The sequence below is a fragment of the Grus americana genome, chromosome 2 (genome assembly GCF_028858705.1).
Source record: "Grus americana isolate bGruAme1 chromosome 2, bGruAme1.mat, whole genome shotgun sequence".
Taxonomy (NCBI): Eukaryota; Metazoa; Chordata; class Aves; order Gruiformes; family Gruidae; genus Grus; species Grus americana.
In genome coordinates, this window is record NC_072853.1 from 165,980,426 (window position 1) to 165,995,129 (window position 14,704).

General features: G+C 42.9%; 1 protein-coding gene across 19 annotated transcripts in view; it reads right to left on the reverse strand.

Annotated features, from left to right (window-relative positions):
- The window catches only part of OBSCN (obscurin, cytoskeletal calmodulin and titin-interacting RhoGEF), a 199,853-nt gene that overhangs the window by 124,524 nt on the left and 60,625 nt on the right, over positions 1-14,704 (reverse strand). For all 19 annotated transcript variants that reach the window (XM_054814826.1, XM_054814829.1, XM_054814834.1 and 16 more), the window contains 11 exons: positions 12,282-12,548; positions 11,789-11,901; positions 10,942-11,095; positions 8,315-8,476; positions 7,713-7,817; positions 6,734-7,000; positions 5,837-6,106; positions 4,729-4,995; positions 3,250-3,516; positions 1,334-1,600; positions 208-477 (listed from right to left, as the gene is read on the reverse strand). In XM_054814826.1, the coding sequence (XP_054670801.1) occupies positions 208-477; positions 1,334-1,600; positions 3,250-3,516; positions 4,729-4,995; positions 5,837-6,106; positions 6,734-7,000; positions 7,713-7,817; positions 8,315-8,476; positions 10,942-11,095; positions 11,789-11,901; positions 12,282-12,548 (2,409 nt within the window). The remainder of the gene's footprint in view (positions 1-207; positions 478-1,333; positions 1,601-3,249; positions 3,517-4,728; positions 4,996-5,836; positions 6,107-6,733; positions 7,001-7,712; positions 7,818-8,314; positions 8,477-10,941; positions 11,096-11,788; positions 11,902-12,281; positions 12,549-14,704) is intronic.

Consider the following 14,704-nt stretch of genomic DNA (forward strand, 5'->3'; position numbering starts at 1 on the left):
ACCCAGTGGATTCTGCAATTCTCAAATATCTATAAAAAGTTTAAGCCTTTCACTTGTTTTTAAGGAAAAATCTCAGTGTTTCAAGGCTGACAGAGAAGGCTGCTATTCACTTTGATCATAACAGGAGTTTTCCCTCATGGTTTACTGACATACGCTATGAAAAGATACCCAAGAAATCAAACCTCAGAACCTCTCTCATCTCATTACCTTTCACAACCAGAGAAGCCTTGGAGGTTAGACCACGGGCCGTGAAAATGACTTCCCCAGCATCATCAGGAATCACGCTTTTGATATTGAGCATGTATTTCCGACCCATGTTAGAGGCTTTAAATCGCCCACCACTTTCCACTTTGCTCCCGTTCAGCGTCCAGTTGAAGTCATCAATGCTTTCATGGGACAAAATACACTCAAAAGTACAATCTTCTCCCTCCTGGATTTCAGTGTTCTTCAGCCGTTTGGTGATGCCAATGTTCAGTTCTGGAAGACAAAAGGTAGGTTAATACAAGGAGAAAGGGCTTTTATAATTTACGTGAGTAGTAGCATTGACATTTTTAGACTGGTTTATCTACTAGATTGGCAGGGCAGCACTGCGTTCCTCACAGATGCATTTTAAATGGGAAAGATTTCTCTGACATTATCCACTCAGAATTACCGTAAAGTTATAGAAAAAGGGACACATGGAAGGACTGCATGAAGAACAGCTCACTCAGTGGAGAAGAGTCAAGATTCAATGAGCTAGAGGGGAGAAAAGCTGTCAGATAGGAAGCCTCTGGGATGTTGTGTGAGGTGTTTCTTCATGCTGATATGAGAAATGGGATGTTTGTATTTGTTAACTTGTTATCATCCCACCTTTCCTGGTGTTCAAATCAGAGAAATTCAAAATTTGTCTCATTATCAATATGAGTCTAAAAGCCATGAACACTCAAGCAGCCACAAGGATGAGTGGACAGGATGAACTGCTGGGTTCTTCAATAGACAATGTTGTCCTACTTTTGTGTTCCCACAATGGACTCTGAATTAATAGCTGAAAAATACGAAACACAAGCTGTTTGGGTGTTTTGGGGGTTTTTTGGTGGTTTGATTTTTTAGTTTTGAGAAATTAGTTGCTCTTCTGGGAGGATTTCTTCTGCACTTTAGGGATTTTCAGGAAGGAAATGTTGCCACTACATTCTTGACACGTGATTTTCACTGAAACACCAGATCATCAAGGAGTAACAGGGATTTTTCAGACATCGTGTTATGTGAGATTCATGGAGGAACAGGTGTCAGACAAAGTGACCAAGCCCACCCGTATTTGCAGCACCTCTTGACTGGCCATCGTCTACACACTTACCCTGAATGCTGACCTTTGACTTGGCAACATCAGTGTCAATATCACACGTGTATAAACCTGCATCTGTCTTTTCGAGGTCATGGATAAGGAGGCACAGGGTCTTCCCAGACTGTATCTGCTCATACTTGTTACCAGAAGTGAGTGTCACACCATCCTTTTTCCAAACAGGTTTCACCTTCTCTTTTGAGACTTCACATTCCAGTTTAATCACACCTCGCTCCTCACCAAAGACATCGTCCAAGGACTTCATGAAGACAGCAGGCTTCTCTGAAGGTTAATGAGCAAAACAGAGAAAAACCAGGATATTTAAGTCAAGACAATTGCAGTCACTACCAAGTATTTAAAAGAGAGCTTAAGTAAACCCTTGGCAATGCTGACGATACCAATGCGGAACCTAAAGCAGTCTCACACCCCATGGCTGGAATGAGTTTTAGGGAAATCAGAATTTATTAATGGGAGGATGCAGGGAAGGAGAGAGGCAGCCTGCATTGCCACAGACAGGTAATAATATTCAGTGCCGTAATCATGGCCTTTCTTATGACTGCACACCTGTGAGATTGCAAGGACTCATTTTTCTCTGTGTTGGGGCTTCTGTCAGGTACAGGAGATCCCACCACAGGGAAGGGGGCTTGGAGCAGGCATGTAGGGCCCTAGTGAAGGCCAGAGGGACAGCTTCACACTTCCCTGGAATAGCTACTCAACAAGATAGACTAGATTTCAGGAAGCCCTTGCCTGCATCATGGACAAGTAGAAAATGTTCTCTGGGAATGTTCTTTCTCATTGCAGCAGTCTACAAGTGGAAAGGGGTCAGGTGGTTAGAAGAAAAATGCGTGAAGAGAAGTATTTGGGAGGCAGGTCTTCTAAAGCCAGACAGCTGGCACTGCCTTTTCGCAAAGAAGGATTCATGCAGTAGGAGCAGCAATAAAAGGATATGCTGCATTCTCCTCACCCTCCTGCACACTTTTGCTCTTGCCTCTTTGTTTTATTGATTCGCTTTGTATAATTTAAAATATATGTGACACTGAAGATATTTATACAGGGGAAAATTTTGGCCAGATATAAAAGAAAGTAGGAAGAGGAAATCCTTTAGACTCTCTGAGTGGACAAAGTAAAAGAGTCAAATTATTCAGATACTCTGGGAAGAACAAATTAGTCGTGATCAGGAGGCAAAATGCAAAGGAAATCAGAGAGATGATTCTGTAAGAGGATATGGACGACATCAGACTCTGAAATTCGGAGAGAATGGTTCAGAACATTTCCCACTCATGTTTCCAGATACATGGAGTTAATTTAGGATAACAAATCACTATGATCACCTGAGCATGCATGCACAAGTGTGTTGCTAAATAAATAAGCGATTTTGAAATTTTGGTGAGAGTTTCTAACATGCCTAAAATAATTCACGCAACTTGCTTAGCTGATGCACAAGAACATGTTAAACCACAGCAACTCAGATGTGTGACAAAACTTCAAGGCATATGAAGGACAGCAGCAATCTGCCTCCTCTTTGCTGAATCGGTCCAACTCCAGAACTGATGTACTGAGAGGTGTGCCCTACCCTTGGAGGTACACTGAAGCTCAGCTCCTTGCAGACAAAAATCTTTATAAACAACAGTTTATAGACTATATACGATTGAAGAGACCTACAAATAAAGGAAAGTGCTCTTGAGACTATCCTGATGACAAGTAAAAAGATGCTAAATAATTATGGAAAGTTTTGGCAGGAGTCCAAAACAGTCTTCCTTAGAAAAATCATCAGCTAGAGTAGAAACTTCGACTGGAAGAAAGCCCTTCCACACTTATTACTCGGCCCCAGAGAGGTGAAGCTTACAGGCAGGATTGCTGCATGGATATGGTAAATAAGAGCTCCTTTGCATCTCTTATTTACACTCAGGAGGTGTGCGATCACGACCCACCTATCACCTTCAGACGCACGCTCTCTGACACCTTGTCTGACTTCATAGTCACTGTGCCGGCATCCTCAGGCTTGACCTGCTTCATCGTCAGTGTGTAGCAATTGCCAACGTTCCTGATGTCATTGAAATTGTTGGTGTAAAGGAGGGTGCCGTTGAGGAACCATTCCACATCCTCGTCATCGTGAGACAGCTCACAGGAGAAGACAGCGGAACTCTCTTCTTCAATTTCCACGTCCTGCAGGTGCTTGAGTATTTCTACATTGCGGGCTGTAGGAAACCAAGGTGCACCATCACCGCTGTTACCATGAATCAGTACTGTTACCACAAATAGATTTCACAATGTTTAGAGTTTATTAGATGATTTAGTCTGGTCTCCTGTACACCGTGGGTACGTTTCATTTACTTGGTTCTGCGTTTGGTCCAACAAAAAACATCCATTAAAAAGACTATATTGTCCTTCAATTCTCTTTTCACACATAAAACTGTTTTGCCTTTTTTTTCCTTTTTAATTTAAAAATAAGTAAATATTTCTAAAATGGTAATAACATTACAGTGATGCCTAAAAACCCCACAGAGCTCCAATCACGGTGTGCTCGTCACTGCACACACACATCCACTTTGTAACTAAATTGTCCCACTGCCAGGGAAACACAGAGGATGAGATGAAGACAATGGTTTTGGCCACAAACAGCAAGTACAAAGAGATTAAGCAACTTGTTCAGGTTTAGGGAGTAACAGGAACCGATTTCTTTTCCGTCTTGGCCAGACGTTTCTCTTTGCAGCTTCTCTGCTCACGAAGTGCTGTTTCTCAAGGACTAGCTAACTCAGAGGAGGGTTTGGGAGTATTTAATAATTTTTACATTTGGATGAACCTCTACAAGACCAAACTGTTACCAAAAGCTGCTCCCTGGACTTCTGGAAATGATTGCGTGGCTCATCTCCAAGTCTTGCTGAAAGTGACACAGCAATCATCTTTTCTTACAGTTTCACCAGAGGTGAAGAACTGGCTAAAAATTGTGCCATACCCAGATGAGGTAGAACATCATTATGACTAAGAAACTTATAGCATATATAAAAAGCTGACACAGTGGCCAGGAAATTAAAACCACGACTGAGATCACTAGAGGTCTGCAGCAGTTTAACATAAAGGACATTTTTAGCTAGAAGTACCAGAGTTCTAGTTCCTCGGATGAAATGCAAAATAAATGTGCCTTGAGAAAGACACGTGAATTTCTGCCTTACCCAGGTGGTGCCTTTCCACACGCATTACCTACTTCATGGCAAGCGCTGGATTTCAGCATCACAGAATATCAGCACAGTGCATAATGTAGTCTGTTCACTTACGATACTGCATTTATATAAAATTAGGAGAAGATAACTGTGGGAATCTACCTTTACTCAAGAAGAGAAACCCAGAGTGAAATACCAAACCATAAAGACATGAAATGGGTAAGTCCCCCCACTGCAAACCACTCGTACCTTCAACAGTCAACGTGGCTTCGGTCTCTGCATTTCCAGCCCTGCACTTGTACACGCCAGCATCTTCGGGCTTCACCTTCAAAATCTTGAGTTCTGCTGAATGCTGCTCCCGCCTGATTTTGTACTTCTCGGAGGGCTCGATGGGTGCGTGGTCCTTGAACCACTTCACAACCTTTGGAGAAGGCCTGAAGTCGCAGGACAGGATGACTGAGTGTCGCTCCAGAGCTGTCTTGTCCTCCATCTTCCTGGTGATCTGTATGTGGTAATCTGCAAAGCAGGGTTGGGAAAGAAGAAAGGATTAATCTGAAGAGGAAGCAAGTTTCTAATCTGTCTTTCATGCTAATTAATTTAATGTATGTCATTCACAACTGTTTTACTAATTGCTTAGATGATGCTACAGATTTCTGTTACAGAGTTGATTTGCTCTGAAGCTAAAACAACGTGATGTTCTATAGGGAATGCTGGTTTCTATAATATGATATGATATGATATGATAATATTAACTACCAAATGCGTGGTCCAGTTCTGGTTCAGTGCTTACTGAATTGCTCTCTAATTGAAGTTTTTATTCCAGTAAGAGCAAATTAAAAGACAAAACAAGGACTTTAGGATGTGATTGGAGATATTTACTATGGTGACAGCAGAAGATAAAAACCCTTGAAGCTTTGTCCTAGATCAAGTCAATGACAAAGTGGATTAAGTAAATGAGCTATCAAACTTGTCTAGTTCAGATATGGGACAAAATAAAGTCTCCTGGCAAATTTCATCTGTTTTGTCCTCTCTGGTAAAGTCAAGAAGAAAAAACAAACCCAAAAAGACAGTCTTAGCTCACTAGATTTGAATACCACGTTTGAATACTAGGCACACCAAACTTATTTAATGAGATGCCTTCCTTGGACGTTGCTGTCTCATTTTGCACATCCAACATTGCACCCAACAAATTGTAATTGGGAACTGAGCAGATCTTCCAGGTACACATACATTTCCAAGACCCCACCCCGTAGATCCTGCATATTGGACAGTGTATCTGAAAAATTACTTTCCAGGGACTGGAAAATTACTTTCCAGGATCTCTCAATCTAATTCAAGCCAGGACATATCACATTACCTCTGACAAGCAGGTTTGCTGTGGATTTTGATTTGCCAATGGAGAACTGAATGGTGCCTGTCATATCGGCACTGGTTTTCAGTATTGTCAGCCTGTGGATGGTGCCTTCTTGCTGCATGATAATGTTTCTGCCAGCCTGTAAGATTTCTCCGTGTAGAGACCATTTGGGGGGTTTCACAGATGGAATGGATATCTCACATTCAAACTTGGCTTCTTCAGGCTCAGTCACATCCTCATCACACAACTCCTTTACAATACTAATGGATTGCTCTGGATGAAGGATGGAACGGGAAAGCAGAGATTAAGGTGTCATGAAAGAAGTCTTTCATTAGCATCCTGCACACTCATGCCATCTTTACTGCACTTGAATACTGCACTTATTGGCTTAAAAGGCCTTAAAACATTCTTTTTTTTGCATGGAAATAAACATATATTGCCGGCCACAGGTCAGACAGTGAGACTGTGACACTGCCCCAAGAGAATCCAGATCTCCTGAGTCCCAGTCCTGTTTCCAAAGCCACCTTCCTACTCTGATATCAAACACCTGGCACTATATAAAATGGAAAAGAAGGTTCATTGAAATGCAGATGTTGATAATAGGAAAGACATTAGCTAGCTACAGCAACTTTTCTCTGAACAACAGATTTTCTCCAGTACATCTGATAAACTTATCTGGAACAGAAATTTCCTTAGGAGAATATACTATGTATTCATTTTCTAGGATGTTCCTGCCTTTATAATCCTAAAAGGAAACAATATCAATGGACTTCAGAAAAAATCAACACTGAGTTAAAATAGTTTAAGTGGTATTGTGTTTTTAAAGTAAATGACAAGGGCTTTTCGAATCAGCCAATCCTCATTCCAATGCATCCTAGAGGGGAAAAAATGGTTTACTACCTTCAACAAAGAAATTAGCACTGCTTTTGTCATCAAAGGCGTCACAAGTGTACGTGTCTTCATCTTCATAATCTGCATCGTTGATGATGAGTTTCCGATAGACACCATCGCTCACAATTTCATATTTGTCACTAGGGTGAATTTCACGGTCCTTCTTGTACCACCTAACCTTGGCATTGGCACGAGACACCTGGCACTCCAGGAATCCCCGATGTTTTTCAAGAGCGATCTTATCTCGCAAAGGTTTCACAATTTTTACAGGTAACTCTAAAAAGAGTGGGGGGGAAAAAAAAAAGTAATAATCAGTACAGTTTCCCTGAAAAGTGCCAGTTAAAACCTCATTAGCAATATTTCTTTTATGGTCAGTTATGTGGACGATGACAGGAATTTCCACTATGCTAAGCACTCAATTAACACACAGCAAGTGAAGACTTAATAAAAGGAAAACTTGTTATCCCTATTTTACCACTTGGATGACTGAACTGCAGAGATAACAGGTAATTTACTCAACATTACACAGCAGTGTTATGGCAAAGCCAGGGACTGATCTCAGATTTCCTGAGCTCCTCATCAGTGTGTTAATTTAAATGTCTTTCTTCTCTCTGTCTCTATCACACTGTTTAAGTTATATACCAAAAAAAAAAAAAGAAAAAAAAAAGCTGTATTCTTTTTAAACATACAACGGGAAGAGAAAATGCAGAAGAAATTCAAGCTACAGCTTTTTGTCCCTCAAACCTGGCTTTTAATGGCTTAGGGTACAAAATCAACCTTCTGAGAAAATAACCTGTGTTATTTAGCAAAAGTAAATTCCCCACAGTGGGGCTGATATTTCACATGTCGTAAGGTAGGCAGGAGTTTTTCTTTCCCTGAAAGCTCTAGGTGTTGTTGTTTAACTTTCTTCAAGTTAAAAGTAAGAGAAGTTGGTTGGTTTGTACCATGAGAGAGCTTAAAGCAGTATTGGCATGAAAAGCATAATTACCTTTTACAGTAAGCTGGGCACGAGATTCTGCCTTTTCTGCTACAAATTTGATCTCTGCTGCATCTTCGACTTGAACGCGCATGTAAGTCAGCGAATAGGTCTTTCCTGAGAACAGACACACAATCAGACACAGCTTCCCCTGAGCAAACAGCTCCACTCTCCAAGGCAGACTGCCAGGTTGAGCATCGCTCATCCGGTTTCAGTGCATCACCGCCTGCTCTCACGGCAGCAAGGCTGACCATTCCCCTACGTCTGTGTCCCTGTGTCAAAGGATAACCTAACCTCAGCTCCTCCAAGGACTGATTGAATGTGGTCTCCACCATCTGGAAAGTATTTGAAACAGAAGGATCCCACCCATTGTTAGATGATAGAAATTCCTACCCACTGCTGGCAGCATGGGATGATGGGATGACACCAAATTTGCTTTAAAGTTCCCACCATGTCACTGTCCCACCCTAGCTGCAGCCCCAAAGCAAAGGACAACCCTCTGCTAAACCTTCTTAACTTGATTTTGAAGGTCAGACCCTTCTGTCTTGTCTCCAATACCAGCACCTACTCCAACCCACCCCATTGAAGAATGAGATCCCCCTTTTTCATCCTACCATCTTGACGCATTCTAATATTGTCGGCAGCCTTCAGCTTGTTGTCATTTTTGTACCATTGGGTTTGGACCTCATCATGTGAAATCTCACAGACGAAAGACGCACTCTCATATTCATTTACTTCCACATCTTCCAGTGGTTTAACAATCTTGATATCTCGGGCTGTGAAATCATAGAGACAAATATTTCTTTTGGGCTTCTCCATAACTGATTGCTGTGCGTTTACCTTCTGCATACATGGATGGAAAAAATGGGATTGTGTTTTATTGTACACCAGCCTCCCTTCAAGGGTAGTTTCTTTCTTCAGTACAGTAAATACATTTTATGCTACATTTAACCTACAGGTAGAATTACCAGCTGCAGTGGAGCTCACTGCAAGAGGATTTTATGGATGTTGGAACTTTACACAGGTTTTAAAAGAAGTTAAACATATTAATGAAAGAAAATCTGCCAAGGAAAACTAAATACAAGCCTACAATCTCTTGTGTCACTATAAACCTGTCTCATTCACATGCTTCTCTGCATGATCTCCTCCGCTGCTTGTGTGTCTGGACTGTATCAGCCATGGGGACCTCAGCCACATGTTTTACCCAGGAGATACCTGTGTTGGGTTTGCGTGGCAAGGTTTTGGTAGCGGGGGGGCTACAGGGGTGGCTTCTGTGAGAAGCTGCTAGAAGCTCCTCCTGTGTCTGATAGAGCCAATGCCAGCCGGCTCTAAGACAGGCCTGCTGCTGGCCAAGGCCAAGCCAATCAGCGCCTCTGTGATAACATATTTAAGAAGAAGAAAAACACTTAGAGAGAGCTTTTGCAGCCGGAGAGAGGAGTGAGAAGATGTAAGAAACTCTGCAGACACCAAGGTCAGTGCAGATGGAGGGGGAGGAGGAGCTCCAGGCGCCGGAGCAGAGATCCCCCTGCAGCCTGTGGTGAAGGCCACGGTGAAGCAGGCTGTCCCCCTGCAGCCCATGGAGGAAGGATGAGGGGGTGTAGCGATTCCACCTGCAGCCCGTGGAGGACCCCACGCCGGAGCAGGTGGAGACACCTGCAGGAGGCTGCGGCCCGTGGGAAGCCCACGCTGGAGCAAGTTCCAGGCCGGACCAGTGGACCCGTGAAGAGGGGAGCCCACGCCAGGGCAGGTTTGCTGGCAGGACTTGTGACCCCGTGGGGGATCCCACGCTGGAGCAGTTTGCTCCTGAAGGTCTGCACCCCGTGAGAGGGACTCCATGCTGGAGCAGGGGAACGATGAGAGGAGTCCTCCCCCTGAGATTGAAGAAGCGGCAGAAACACCGTGAGATGAACTGACCGTAACCCCCACTCCCCGTCCCCCTGTGCTGCTGAGGGGGGGAAGGTTGAAGCCGGGAGTGAAGTTGAGCCTGGGAAGATGGGAGGGGTGGGGGGAGGTGTTTTAAGAGTTGATTTTATTTTCTCATTGCTCTACTCTGTTTTGCCTAGTAATAAATTAGATGAATTCCCTCTCTAAGTTTGGTCTGTTTTGCTCATGACAACAATTAGTGAGTGATCTCTCCCTGTCCTTATCTCAACCTACAAGCATTTCGTTATGCCTTTTCTCCCCTGTTTAGTGAATGAGGGGAGTGAGAGAGCGGCTCTGGTGGGCACCTGGCCTCCAGCCAGGGTCAACCCACCACAATACCTTTTCTTCAGAGCCCTCTGAACTCAGTACAATCCCCTTCAACTCTGCAGCTTTGCACTAATTTATGTCAGAACTGACCCATATTTCTGTGCTACTGCCGCCCTTTCCTTTTGAAAGGGAAGGCCTTGATACACCTTGGATTAACCTCAGGAGCAGAGTTCAAATGCAAACCAGCTGGGATTCAAACAGCAACCCATCCCAGTCACCAGGTCAAGGAGAAAAGGGAGAATTCAACAGAGCAATGGAACAGGACAGATGTTCATGAAGATACTGCTGAACTCAAGTGGCCACATGAGGACAGCATCTAGTAAGCAGTAAGGAAGAAGTGATCTGTCTTTTCAGACGTCCCTCTGGGAAATAACATCTGCCAGGGCACAGCAGACCTGTCTGTTCACTGACCAGCCTTTAGCACTAGCTTATCTCTGGTGCTTCAGAGCCTGGTGACAAAACACATCTGGCGCTTGACCAGTCGCACAGTGCAACACATGGAGGGGAAAACTGTCTTGAGCGTAAAGGAGAAGTGCAGTCAGAAATCATGACCCTTTCCTTAGCATTTACAACATAAAAAGCAGGGCACTTCTTGAGGTCATACCCAAGGCTTGCCCAGTCCCTATGCAGGCAAAGTCCTGCTGTGACAATAGCAGGAGCTAAACCAAACCACGTCAGCACCAGCCATCGCATCCCTGCTTTGTGCCAGGCTGTCCAGTATTTGCTAGTTTGCCAAGCTAGAAACACCATTCAAATTCCAGAGAACCAAAAATAACTTATGATAAATGGAAAATTAAGTTAGCAACTCTTCCAAAAACACTCCTCTAAGGATAGAGCAAGCACAGGACAGCCATGTCAGCACCTTCTCGCTAGGAAGAGAAAGTTGTCCAAAACGAGTAATTGCAAAATACACAAACTGTCCACGAAGCATTTCTTGCTCGTAGTAAAAAACGCTGCAGTAGATGTACTTTCCTACTTCAGTCAAACATACCATGAACTTTTAGGGTAGCTGATGTCTTGTCTTCAGCTGCTTCACAAGTATAGGTTCCCTGGTCTTCATATTCACACTTATGAATAATGAGGCTTCTCTTATTTCCCTGGGAAATAATCCCCACTTTTTTACTTTGCTGGAGCTCCTTCCCATCCTAGAAGGGAAAAGGCCAAACCAGATATCACCATCAACTCTTCTACGTCTGCAGTGAGCAAAACAAACATTCAGACCTGTGCTTAATTCACTTGTCTCATTGGACTTAATGGAACTGTGCTTGCTGGGACATATCCTGAAACTAAAGCACAGTGCAAAGTTTTCAAGGAGTAGGAATGGCTGAAGGATATCCGTACATTTTGGGTGACCTTAGACACCTACTTGAAGGCTTAAGGCACTGTACAGGGTTGGCAATAAGCCCCTCCAGACATTACCTTGAAGAAATGCTGTTATCCCAGTGTAAGGGAAGTGTCAGCTGAGCCCCAAAATGTCTGTCAGGTGCAAAGGGAATTGAGGCTTCACCTTAAATCACAGTTCCCAATGAGGTTATAAATCCTGGGTGAGAACTGCTAGGTGTGAAGTAAAGCGCAAGACTGCATTGCTATCAACAGCGGCACTCACATTCTGTGCAAGAATAGAAAAGTTTAACTTTCAACCCGATAAACACACCCAGTATATAAAAAACAGAGAGTGATGAACTGGGCAAGTAAATGAACATAAGGACAAGAGAGCAATGCTAAGAGCTGTATAAGCAAAGGCGCAGACTCACATCCCCTGGAAGTGAAATTAAAGGTTCTCATTCCCTTCCAGAGAAGTCAGACATTAAAATACCACTATCCATTAAGTACTATACCTTGAACCACTTAACATCCACGTTGCTCCTGGACAGCTCACACTCGAATGTGACCTTGTCCTTCTGAGTTACACTGACATCTGTCAAAGGTTTGCTGATTCTCACAGGCAATTCTGAAAACAAAACAAAACCACACCAAAAAAAAAAAAAAAAAAGAAAAAGGAGAAAGTCCAGTTAGTGAGGAATTAGGTCTCCAGGACCATCTGGCACAAGCAATAATGAATAGGCAGAGCCTAGCTTCCATGCTTAATATAACTTGTGACAACAAAATTCTATTGTTTTGAGTACAATATCATGAGTTGTTCTGTGGACAATGATGTAACAATAATCCTGTTGACATTAGAAGGAAATGTTACTGATGATGGTCCAGTGCTTAACATCCTTTGCAGTTACAAGGAAAGCTTGTTCCTCTCTTAAAAGCTTGTGCTCTGAGTCAGGAGAAGACAACCATGTCCCACATCAACCAGGGCCTGAGACTTTCGGGTGTGTGTACCTGTGACAGTGAGCCTCCCTGATGTATGAATGCCATCTGCTTTGAAGGAGATGAGTCCTGCATCTTCAAGAGACACTGAAGAAAGAGTCAGGGAACGTTTCTTCCCCAGGACACCAATACTGATGTTTGGTGAAGGCTTCAGCCGAATGCCATCCTTCTGCCAGGTCCCTTCCACGTCCTCATGTGACACTTCCACCTCAAAGGTGACGGTGCCTTTCTCAGAGACTTCGAGGGCCTGCAGACCTTTCACCAGCTTGATCTGTCTCACTGAAAAAAACAAGGACAAGTTGGAGATCTCACACTGACAGCTGTGAAACAGCCTGAGGACTTCCAAAATAGGTTGTTTCCCTATCCCTCACGCAGGTACCCGCCAATTAATTGGTATCTGCTAATTAAGCAACCATCTTTGCAGGAAATAAAACCTCTTCATGACCATACTGCTAGCATGGCTGCCATTCTTAAAATGGATGCTTTCAGCTGGGACAAACAAGTCAGCCAAACATTGCAGAAAAAGGGCAAACTGGCCTTTTTTTCTAGCAAGATCCACCACACTCACTGTCAATGCCAGAAATAAGCTTTGACATTGTACACACACACACACACACGAGTGGAGGCATTCCTGTGCTGGGTGAGGTGGTCACCAATAACCATCAGGAAGAAACACTCTAGAAGAAGATAATGCTGTTAACACTGGGTCCAGGCTCCCTGTGCTATACAGCAAGGGAGACGTGGCCGAAAATACTTCAGGCATGATTCAAGAGAAAGAAGATGATCAACAGAGATTGATAGAGCATAAAGGAATAAGCAATATTGTTTGGATTTTCAACTAGGATAAAACAAGGGAGGGAAGTAGCAGGGAGAGGAGAAGCTTTTACTAAAAGAAAGAAAAAAAATCCATGACATGGTGCGAAGTGCACTGACACCTTACAGCTTGGGGGTAAAAAGCATCTGTGTTATGGGTGGATATTACCTGTTCCCACTACAAGACATCAGTGTCTTATCAGCCAGTAAAATCTATTTAGATTTTAAACTTGTCTCACCCTTAAAAGAAATTAAGTTGCCAATTGAAAAAAGCAACAACAAAAACCGTCTACAAAGCCACAAATTCCTTTCTCAAGGAAACCACACTGATTCTTCTTTCAAGGTCTTCTCCAAGGTCGTGACCACTTAAGACACAAATTTGCCCCAAGGACGTGTCTTGCACCAGACAAATGAGGGAAGTACAGACACTTCCAGGAGCTTGTTCTTTGCTTCCCAAACTAAGACACCAGCTCTCCTGGCTCTTCTCACTAGAAGTTGCATCAGTCCCCAATTTCTGATCTGATTTTGCAGTTAGTCCCTATTTCCCCAGGGTACCTTATTCTCTAAACTGAACACAGTGTACCTGGTAGTTTCCAATCTTTCCCCTAGGTTAATAGACACCCCAGCCTCTCAAACAGTGAATGGACCAAGGATCAAACTGAAGTTATTCCAAGGAGATAGCAAAAGGGACTTGCAAAAACATTAACTAAATAGCATAGCTATTTCTGACTTGGTAAGTGGCCTCCCACATATATCTTCACCTGGTGTTGTACATAGGATAGACGAAAAAAATATCACTTTTTCAAAGGTCTTGTCATAAAGCAGCAACAGTTGGGGAATGGTAGAACTTTTACAGGATTTATTTTAATAGACAATATTTTGTGTCCAGAGACGTGAAATTTCATACTCATGTTCCCAGTATAATCTCTGCTATAATTAATTGACCTAATTAAGCTTTTCCCTGCTGAAAGCTTAGAGGTGTATCAGAGAAGGAACCACTTTACCCGTGACGTACTTATTTAAATCTTCCACAAACATCTCCTCCTGGTCACAACTGAAAATAGATATTCAGCCAGGTATGTTATTGGTTTGAGCAGCTCAGTTGTTTTTAGGATCTCCTGGCATCTTAAGATCAGAACAGAGGCTTATGTTTTGACAAAGCAACTTTTATACTGGACTAAATCAACACATTTTCACACAGCTATTCCTTATTTACCTTGCTCTGAAACCAATCTCAAACCAAACAGTATCAGTCCACCTTCATGTTTTTTAAATAAAGGTCCTCTAAAATTAGACTTCTTAACCTAAAGCTGAGCACCAAATAGCAGTAGCTCAGCTCCCCAGACTGTAAGCATTTAAAGAACTTCTGCTGACCTCAATGTAAGCTCTAACACATTCTACTGAAAAGAGGCCGTTTGCTTAAATGCCAAAAAAATGGAGCATAATTTTAGACTTCTACTTTTAGAGTCTTGCTTTTGCTGTAAAGCAGTGTGAGAGCTGGGTGCCATCTCAGCTGGAGGACTTGGATGCAGAATACATATAATCTAGCGAGATTCTTGTACACGGCCCCTTTCCTGCTGCATCTCATAACTAAGGCTTGGATGATCATACATAAAAAGAAT